At 40.2% G+C, this 10,767-nt stretch overlaps 1 protein-coding gene across 1 annotated transcript; it reads left to right on the top strand.

Moving 5' to 3' along the window:
- Positions 1-1,350: 1,350 nt before the first annotated feature.
- Positions 1,351-10,302, top strand: gtf3c4 (general transcription factor IIIC, polypeptide 4). The gene is made up of 5 exons (XM_067484900.1): positions 1,351-1,695; positions 4,113-5,837; positions 7,193-7,323; positions 7,786-7,874; positions 9,845-10,302. Exons 1-5 carry the CDS (start codon positions 1,381-1,383, stop codon positions 9,907-9,909), a joined length of 2,325 nt encoding a protein of 774 aa, XP_067341001.1. The 5' UTR covers positions 1,351-1,380; the 3' UTR covers positions 9,910-10,302.
- Positions 10,303-10,767: the final 465 nt, after the last annotated feature.

Below are 10,767 nucleotides of genomic sequence, written 5' to 3' on the forward strand. Positions count from 1 at the left end.
TCTCTTTGAATGAATGTGTCACATAGATTAGAAATTTTCCCTATGGAGATCATTAAAGTTTCATCCAATCTATTCTAATTAAAACAAGAATGTGCGAGTCCTGACACACTGTCCAAGGCTGTATGTGCTATTTTGTTGTGACACAATATGGCTTTTCCAAAGGCAAAGCACTGTCACTACCCTACATACAACAGAAAAAAAATGTAGGGAAATGTGTTTTTTATAAAGATAACATAAATAATTTTTTTTATTCTCAAAAAATTGCATTTCTGTTATAGACTATGGTTAGGATTTTTTGAATAATGTAGTCTCCAGCTTGTAAGCAATAGTGTAAATTACATTTACATTTTATCATGTGGCAGATACTTTGTAACCAGTGCGTAATCTTAATAATTACATGACCCCATGGGAAAACGAAAGAAATAAATGTCTTAACTCTATCATTATGAAATATTAGCCTGAGATGAAGAACTTTAATTCAATTTGTAGCTCTATAACTGTCTTAATGGTTTCTGTTCAGTCTTTGCACCTTCCCAGTGTAATTTTAATTAGATCTATGGATCCGATATTAAATATGACAGGTCATGGTTTCCACCCGATAACTGGTATTTGCTTAGCAGCACCAAAAGCACCTTCTGTAAACCCTTTTAATTCCATCTATATGAGTAAAATGGACATCAAAGCACAGGACAATCTTAATTTTAATTAGACCATCAAATTACTTTATTGTTTAGGAAATAGTATACAAAGTGACTGGCAACATGCAAATAGTTGCCACTTTAATAAGCAGGCCCACATCTTAATACAATAGGACTGCAATAAAAAAAATACTGTATGCAGGTATATATAAAATAAGAATCTGCATAAAAATATAGCCAATTCAGTGGTACAATTAACAACTTATAGTTAGTGTGAACTGGTTCTTGCATCTTGAATAACCTATGGTAGAGCCGATGTCTCTTAAAGAGGTCACAGATCCAAAACACATAATTAAAAAAATCTCTAGACAACAATGTGGTTTTCTGAAATATAGTTTATGAAAAAAATTTAAGTTTTGTTCAACCACAATTATAGATCATTTATAAAACCCCCACAGTATATATTAGACTATAATAGATTTCAGGCAATTCCTGCTGTGTAATTTATACATGTATAATTTCCTTTGTTCTTCATTTGCTTTAGATTTTCAGATATAAAAATAGACTGTTGAAAGGACATATGATGAATAAAATTTACGGTAATTTTGGAAAATATCTATGCAATGTTTCTATGACCTGCAGCGTTAAATGACCTGCCAAATGCACATGTGTTGCACTATTTAACTTTGCGGAGGAAATCTCTTCCCACGTCCGATGACGTCAGTTCCTCCGCACAGAAAACATGGCGGCCGCCAGTGAGTCACTTTCGCACAATTCAGAGCTCACTAATGTAGTTATCAAGACCGAACCAGAAGCGGGGGGTGATCGACTTTTCGAACAGGAGGATGTTGCGGTCAAGCGGGACCCCGTCGTTCTTCTCAATGCCCCGGTCAGCGGGTTGCAGCCGCTCTCCTGGTCTCAGGATCACCGCTTGGCTGTATGCACCACCGGCTCCGTGTCGCTGATGGAGCTAGTGTGCGATGTCCACAGCAACAAGCAGGACCTGACGCTGCACAGGACGTCCATCCCCGTCCCGACTGATTCGTACAGACTGCGGGTAAATATCCTCAAATGACCTTTTCATCGCAGGTGCTGAAGCTGCTGGAGTCAGGTAGAGCTGGAACATTAGCTTAGCATGTGTTGCTGTTATGTTCAACACTAAAATCGACCTTGTCCATCAAAAGACTGTATGTTGCATTTTAATATAAGTTAGTAAACGATAACAACAGCTTGTCGGGGTTTTTTCTGTGCCTGCAGTATGTACAGTAGTAGAAGGGGACTGCCAACAGTTTGCACATTTCACACTTACTGTCTGCTTCAGGATCAGTTAACTCTCATTAAATGTTCATGAGGCCTCTTTTACCATTAGTGAAAAAAATCAGAGCTGTTTCTCAGTCATTTCAGGGTGTAAAATGTCAGCCAAGTGAAAAACTAAGTGAGCTGCAAAACGTCTTCAGCTCTACAGAAGCAGGGCATTTGATTACACTGTTATAGCTGAGAGAAATGAGAAGAAACCTCACCTATCACCTATGATATTCACAACGTATTTGTTTGCAGCAGTTTTTCCAACCTTTATCTGAGGTTGTGAATGCATAATGTTAAGACTGAATGATTGTTTTGATGTACATCTGCTTTCAGTTGAAAGGGCTCAGTTATTATTGTAGCATCTTTAACAGATGGAATTCTTAGTGTTAAGTTTAATATTATAAATAGTATTAAATATTATTATGCAAACATTGATAATTTGAAAAGTGAAAATTCCGCAGTCAGTGTATATATGCTCAAAGTTTGTACATTACACCCAATGAATAGACTCAGACTTAGGACAAGCAGTTGCTAATAAACTGCCTACCTCTGCATCATTCTGTGCTGTGAAGGAAAAAAGCTACATCAAACCTTTAGTGTGGTTTACTGAAGAACTTACTCGGAAAGTTAAAGGGACAAACTTCAAAGGCAGATACGTGAATGACATCATCAGTACACTTTTATACATAAGCTTCTTGTTCTAACAAACCTCACAATACTTAACATTAACAAAAACAAAGGAAACCCTGGTTCATAGCCTATTAAGTAAAGGGATCTGATTGAACTCTTTCTTAACTTGATTTTTAATTAATTTAGCTGAGCACATCTATGTCTCAGTCTTCATGTCCACTATGTTTACTATTTCTTAACTTTACAAAGTAACCACACACAAGTGTTTTTACTTATTGCCTCTGTCTGCCACCATGTGCCTTGGTGTGACACCAGTGTGTGTGAGTGTTCATACACCAATTAGCCACAATATTAACACGTCCCGATGGTGTTAATGTTGTGGCGGACAGGGGTCAGCATGGGAATAATGTAATAATGTGCCCACGATTGGCAGCAGTCACAATAAACGGTATCACACCACCAAATGAAGACCTCTGTTCACTGTGACATTAATACCTCCAGTTGGTTTTAATGCTGTGGCTGATTAGGGTCACATTAAGTTGTTTCAGATAGACTTATAGGATTCTTCCTTTAACACGGTGTTATTATAGGGCATTACGTCTGCACAAGCATTTCAAGAATGGTATGATAGTCTTGCTATTTGCGTACAGATCCTGTCAACATGCCTTAGCACCACAGCCAAACTAATATTCACTTGTGTGCTATTAGTTTGGCAGTGCTGCTTTTCATTATTTACTAAACGAAAAAAAAGATAATTAAAGCGATGGAATACAAATGTTGATGGAAAGAGTAAAAGTGAAAAACTATTTTGCTGCTGTAAATCTGTCTCCGTGCAGCTGCTCTGGTGTGTAAACATGTTGTTTATAGGGTCGTCTCCATTCCAAAAATCCACTTGGCACATAAAATATTGGATGGAGCTGAATTTTATAATCCACGAGGCACAGTGACAGAAGGGTAAAGTTGGTTTCTTGCTGTCATTTAGAGATCTGATTAACTGACTGTAAATAGAAGGGCTACTGAGCTGGGAGCAGTGTGAAATAGCACTCAAAGCACATCTTGACTTTTAGGTGTGGCCTACTATCTGTCTAATGATACAGCAGCCAGTCAAGTGGCTGTTTGCTTTGCTATCCTAGATGTAGCTTTGGAGTTTGTGTGTATATCCATCTAACATGTGAAAAGAAATCTCTTGAACTTGTAACAAATAACCACACGGGATATATAAATATGACAGGTCATGGTGTCCAACAAGTGTTTTGCACTTGTGTTTGAGTTAAACTTTGTTTGAGTTAAAGTTGTCAGACAGACATGTATAGAAGGACATTGAAGGTATCACATTTCGAGTTTAGATGTTCGATTCAACATTTATCAGATAATAACATTTCTATATTTCATTTTCGTCAACTTTAATTCTTTACTGCATCTAGTGCTGCATCAAGTATTGTAGCACATGTAGATTGTGTGTATTTTGAAAACACTTGCACCTTTTTAAATCTGACCTTTAACCTAATAATTTCTTTATTTGTCTTCATAACTTTAAAGGTGGGACCAGCAGAGGAGCTAGTTTGTGCGATTAAGAAGTTCTCTACACATCCAGATCCCACAGTGAAACAGGTTTTCCTGGCAGACAGAGTGATGAACCCATCTTTAGATGCTCAAAGAGGAATTAAGTACGTCAGTTGGTCTCCGTTAGGTTGTGACGCAAGCGGGCGATGTCTGCTCGCTTGCCTTACACTTGACCACAGACTGACGATTCTTAACAGTCACAAGCGCCTGGAATGGAACGTACTCGTCGATCTTACCAAAAAGTACAGCGAGAGGGTAAAGGAGCGAGGCTATGCCAAAAAAGACAACAAGCTGCCAGAGGAAAACCTGCTCGACTTTGAAGAGCTGCAGCGGCGTTTCCATATGCAGACCCCTCTGAGAATGGAGTGGTCAAGCGTTTACACAATCAAACAGGTTCAGCCAGATAATACATGCAAAGACGTGGATATGGTCCTCCTGGCTGTTTTAATGGAAAATGGTGACCTTGTTTTGTGGAAGTTTTTGTTGCCTTTTGTAAAGGGCACAGACGTTGTATTTTATGATCTCATTGAATCAGGTGTGACTCGACCCAATGACTTGGCATGGTGGGAGTATGAAAACGCAGATCGCCGGATGAGTGGCTTGATTGTTGGCAGTGAGGTGGGACCTGTCAAGATCATGCCGGTCAGCCTGTCTGGAGTGAAGGGCTACTTCACCCTCCGACACCCCGTCATCCTCTGGAAGGAGTGTGATGAGATCGCAGTTGAAAACATCAAATGCGTCCCGATGATCCACCCTATCCATAAATCCAGCTGCAGCCTCATCGTCGCCTCACGTGGCTGTTACATTTTTTGGTGCTTGCTCATGATTTCGCCGGCAGGACTAAATGTGCACAACTCTCACGTGGCAGGGCTGCACTCGCTTCCTGTGATCTCACTAGCAGTCAGTAAACATGGCGTTGCAGTGTACACAGTTTCCATAGATGGGTGGATAAAAAAACTGACTCCAACATTTACAGAGAATAGTTTGATTTTCAAACAAGAGGACATGTTGCAACCTGAAAGCCTAATAGATAGGCGGATACATGGGATTGCAGTGAGCTGCAATGGAGCATATATCGCTATGGTCAGCACACAGGGTATGGTAGATAGCTTTCATCCCATTAACAGGACATACCAGGTTCACTTTTTGACCCTGAAATCACCAGAAACAGCAGCAGCATTGCTGCTCAAGTCCCCCACACAGAACTTATACAAGACGGCCGACCTGCTTGATCTAGTGAGGTGGCAAATTTTGAAAAACAAGTGCATCCCTGCTTCACTACAGGAAGAGCTTGATCAAAAGATCCAGGAAGTAGATTCACCGTATTTGTGGCGTTTGAAGCTCTTCCTGGTACGCATACTTTACCAGTCACTACAGCCCCCTCCTACTTATCACCGCTGGAAACCTACACTTGGGGGGAGCAAGGTGTTTGTACAGGACGAGGAGGACGGAGACGGTGAAGAGGCTGCGCAGGAGGGAGGCGAGTCTGGTGGAGCAAAACAGGACAAAGACAGTCAGGAGGAGCAGATGGCAGAAGTACAGGCTTGGATCAATACTGTAGAGACTCACCTAATGAGAGAAAACATGAAGAAAGTGTTGGGGGTTGTGTACCTCAACACTTGGATAGCTCAGAACACAAGCATTCCCACCTGTGGCCTGGTGGAGTACCTCTCCAAAGACACTAACGACAGAGCTTCAGAGGTAAAGCTGTGACTCCCCTGATAATTACTGACTTTAGCTGACCAAAAATATCCTGATCTGGTTTTGTATTGGCTTTGATCATGGCAGTGTTGGGTATAAGCTGGTAGCCACATAAAGCAATCAAACAATCTATACTACAGCATATTGCAGCTGTATGGTGCGCACACAAAGCATATTAAGGTGAGTGAAGTCAATCCGGAAACTGCAAATTGATCATCTGAAAAATGAAATAATGAATCCAAGTCATAAAACGCATCCTGCATCCACAGGCTAAAGCCCTACTTTGCAGCTTATTGTGGCTAATGTTTCTCAATTGTGTATTTCTCTGTAACTGACAAATAATGATTCAATAATTTGATCACTGCTAGTTTACTCTTTACAATGGAACAAAAGTATGTGGGCCCCTAAATTCTGTTTTCCCATGTGGTGACTGAGATTAGCTCTCATTTACCCACAATGACATTATAGTTAGGTCGACTCTAATGTCAAGGCTCAGTGGAACTTTCCGTGTCTGTTTCGGTGTTTGTATGTAGGACTGTTGGCAACAGTTGCGTTTGTTACTAAAAATACGAAAAAGTGGTCTACATACAGCCTGCCTCCTCCTCTACCTCAGTTCTTTTGGAAGCATGGCTCACAGATTTGAACTGTATCGTGACTCTTTTTTTTGTTGTTGCTTTGTCTGTGTGTCAAAGCAGGCAGTGCAGTGACAGAAAGACAAACTGGTGCTGTGAAATTCTCAATTTCCCAGAGCGAACTGTAAATCAGGATTTTAAAAAAAATTGTCATGAAAAGTGACTTACTTGGACTTCTACAGGTCTCTTTGTGATAGTTTCAGTTTGAGTCTGAGTGGATTTTAAAAACACAGAAGTATCTGTGAAATAATCTCCTCTTTGGTGCAGGGACTCCAAACAGGAGTTACTCGTCTGCAGACTTTTGTTCTGCACATGCGCTCTTGTAAAAAAATAAAAACTGTAACACATATACACGGCAGAGAAATTGGTAACCCCAGGGGAAATCGGCTTTCCCCAAACCCCTGCCTTGTTTACAAAAAACAGGTCTCCTGTGTACATGACAGTTCAGAAATCAACTGTATAATAGATTGTCATGTTGAAAATAAATTGCGGGTTTTTTTCATGCCACAAAGTTGGAATCACACTGTTGCCAGAATGATCATTGTATAGTGAAGCATTAAAGATCCTATGTCATAGTGTGATACTTGTTATGTTACTTTATTTTGAAGGAGTCTAGTGATGGGGTTAACAAAGTGTAATGGCCTATTGTTAGGCTTGGTTCCGGCAGTACTGCTGGTATTATTTGTTACTTTGATATAAATTGCACATTACTGTTCTTGTTAGGTCCTGATTGGCCACATCAAGAAGAAGATGAACAAGCAGACGTTTTCAGAGCGCTGCAGCCTGTGTCAGGCCGTGCTGCCCTTCGCCGACCACAAGCAAGCAGTCTGCCCAAATGGCCACATGTGGCTCAGGTACACAGATTATTCTTAAACCGCTTCTACGAGTTCAAATCTAATTCACTAAAGATGTTTTATTTTTAGCTTCAGCCTTACAGGAAGCGTAGGTGCTCTGTGGGTTCAGACCACAACGTTGAACCAAAGCACCAGAATGTGAATTGGATCTTAATGCCAAATACCTTGTTTGATGGTTTATTTATCTTTACAGAGCAGTAATCAAGCCTCCCACCTCTTGATATTTACCCATGCACCAGTCTCATCGCCTCATAAATATCGTCTGCCAAACATTTCTCCTGTTTTCTTCATAGCTAGAACATGGTGCCTCTGGTGGGCACTGAGAGGAAAATCCTTGCCCATCAGTTGTACTTCACTGCTGTATCTGCTGTACTTTTATGTGTCTCTGTGTGTGTGTGTGTGTGTGTGTGTGTCTGTCCCTGCCAGCCAGCTTTCTAATGCCTTCCTCTCGGTCTCCTCCAGGTGTGTGTTGTCATACCAGGCCTGCCAGACGCTGACGTTCAGACGTTGCCTCCTGCTGGATACCATTGCCAGACTGCCAGAGCCTGAGGGTAAGCGCCACTTTCCATCTCTCTCCACCTCCATTTCACAGGCACGCTTCTCGATCCGCCATCTCCTCCTGTCACCTTCAACGTCAGCCTCCGCCACTCAGATCATCAATTGACATTTTGGATTTTAAGTCAGTTAAAAACCTGGAAAAAAAAACTTAAAAACGTAAATGATTGCAAAAATTAATATATCTTTAAAAAGAGACTTGTGTCTCTTTTTGTGCCAGATTTTTCTAGGATTCTCTCTTTGATGTCAACAGTTGTGTTACTGGTCAGAAAGCAAAGTTTGATCTCAGATTCTTGGTTGAAGCTTGAAATTTCTGTCACTTCTGTCTTATTATACCAACATTTTGGATGTACGACAGTCTTAAAGTTGTCTACAGCCCAGGCATTGCAAACATAGGTGCATGACTCATTCAGTTTGGTCCACTGTGGCACAAACAAACATGCACTAAAAAATTGGTTCCCACCCTGGAGACTCAGACCCCACTCACCCAAAGATGTCAGGTAACAATGAACAAAATGTGAAAGCTTCTGTGTTTTTCTGATATTTGGTTTTTGCTTGTGAATTACTACAGATTTGTACATATTCATATTCATTTACAAACAATTGTAAAACTTAATATTTTCCCCCTGAAGATCTTTCCTAGAAAAATCATATTCTTTGACTATCCATATACGTAACTGGATATCTAATCTGCTTTTATACGTATGCGCATTAAGACAATTTCACACGTGGAAATAGGAACCTAATTACTACAGTGCATGTATTAGGCTGTGGGATTATCTAAGTCTTGTGTGCATCTCTGATAGAGAAGACATTGAAGGAGTTAGTCAAACTAGGCAACCTATGCAGTGCCTGACCAAATTTGACCCATAATGTCCAGTTTGTTTGACTAGTGTTGGGGCCACTTAAAGAAGTGGGGCTCAGGCACGATTCAGTTGGACCCAGACACGATTAGTAATCACACTGATGTGCACTGTGCACAGGTCCATCTGAACTCTGTCCCATTATAGATTCATTGTGTTGTTGGCTTATCGTAATCCCTGAACTGCAATAGTTTTCAAAATCTGCCAATGAAACAACAGGTCTAGTGCCAGCTACAGTATGTGGTTAGAGAAAAACAATGTAGTCTTCCCATTGTTTGAGGATTGGCTTTATCTGGCTGCTACTTGCTTCCCAGTATGGGTCTTTATCGGTCCTGCCTGAGCGCCTGAGGGCCTGAGGCACGGCTCTCCTGGTCATTCCAGCCTATCTGAGCTAAACACTGACGGGTCTGTGCAGTTTTGGCATCTGTCAAAATCAACATCACCTAAGCTCCTGTCTCAAAACATCAGACCGATGTGGGGCAGTTTTTACTTTTTACTGTAGAAAATCCTCGGTGGGTAGAACTATCCAAAGTGTTATTTATAGAAGTATTCATGGTTTTGGCTGGTTTCACTGTTGAAGCCTTCAATTAATATGAGAATCACTCACTCTCATGTGTCCGAAGTTAATAGTTAATTAATTAATGTTTGCTCAGTTGCAATATGTAAAGTATTTTGCTGGAAACTCATAATGGCTGGAATTGTCAATAAATAAAATGAATTCTAGTTGCATAATTCTTTTTTTTTTTTTTTTTTACTGATTTTCCTGCACTGACTGATCTGAGATGAGATGAATCTCGGCTCAAAAATGTTTCATGCTTTGTGAATAAGATTGATGGTCTTTGTGCGCAATAATATTATTATTCAAGCCTTATTTACTATTTGAGATGTTTTTTACAAAACCTAAGAAATAACCTTTAAGCCTTTACATCACAGTGACAGCGCTCAGTTTAGATGTGTGTAGGAGGAAATGACACTAGGTTTAATCTAGTAACACTGTTTCGAAGTAATTTAGTTGTTCATGCAAACGTCAGACCAAACATGTAACATTAAAGTTTTAATTATTTTTTTCAAACTTTCAATAAAACTGTGTTCTCTGCCCACAGATCCAGAGTGGATAAAGAAGATTCTGCAGGCACCCTGCACGCTCTGCGATTCGCCCATGATCTAGAACCAACCAACCGGAAAAACCTCAGGGTTTGGCTGTGACCTTCAGAGCTCCCCACTCTGATGCAGGGTCCAATTTTGTGAGACATCACTGATGCAGTTTATGCCACATGTTCGTATTTTTATTTGTTAACCTTTTTTTTTTTTTTTTTGCTTAATATTGGTATGTTAAAAGTGCAAATAAAAGACTTTGATACCATGTTGAAACTCTTATTTCCTCATGAGTGGAGCTTACAGAGTGTACAGAGAAATTGGTTCTCCCTGCCATGCTTCTAAATTAATATTTTACTGAGGTAAAACAGTTTGGACTCAAACTTTACAGATTTCTTTATTTTTCTCTCCTCGAAAATTAATTCCAAGTCAGACACAGTATTTGCACAAGGGTGCAAAGAAACAAAGTTTAAAATGTGGTTATATGCGGAGGTTTTCATTATTCAGTAGGACTTCAGGGCACCATAAATAAGCTCACTCATTTTCCTCATGTTGACTATATTTCCGAATCTTTGGTGTAGTTTCTATTGCAAGTAAGTGGAACTTACTTGCTCTGCTAGTCTTATTTTAGTGAAGGTTTTTCTTCTTTTTTTTTTGAGTGCAACAAATAATACTCTCTGAATAATACATACCCTGGAAAAAAACTCAACATACCTACTTTAATTGGCACTGTAAAACAATTTCCAGGCTCTGGATGGAGGAGGAGGAGGGTGGTGCTCAGTCATTCTCTTAGATGAGGACTTCCGCTAATGTAAACGCAGAAGAGAAGGAGCGGTGAGGCAGATGAGATGAGCAAGAGGCAGAAGAAAGTGGAAAGTGTGCTTAAAAACCCGGCACAGTCCCTCTCACGGGACTAGGTCATAATGAGATT

This window comes from Channa argus, chromosome 18 (assembly GCF_033026475.1).
Source record: "Channa argus isolate prfri chromosome 18, Channa argus male v1.0, whole genome shotgun sequence".
In the NCBI taxonomy this organism is placed as follows: domain Eukaryota; kingdom Metazoa; phylum Chordata; class Actinopteri; order Anabantiformes; family Channidae; genus Channa; species Channa argus.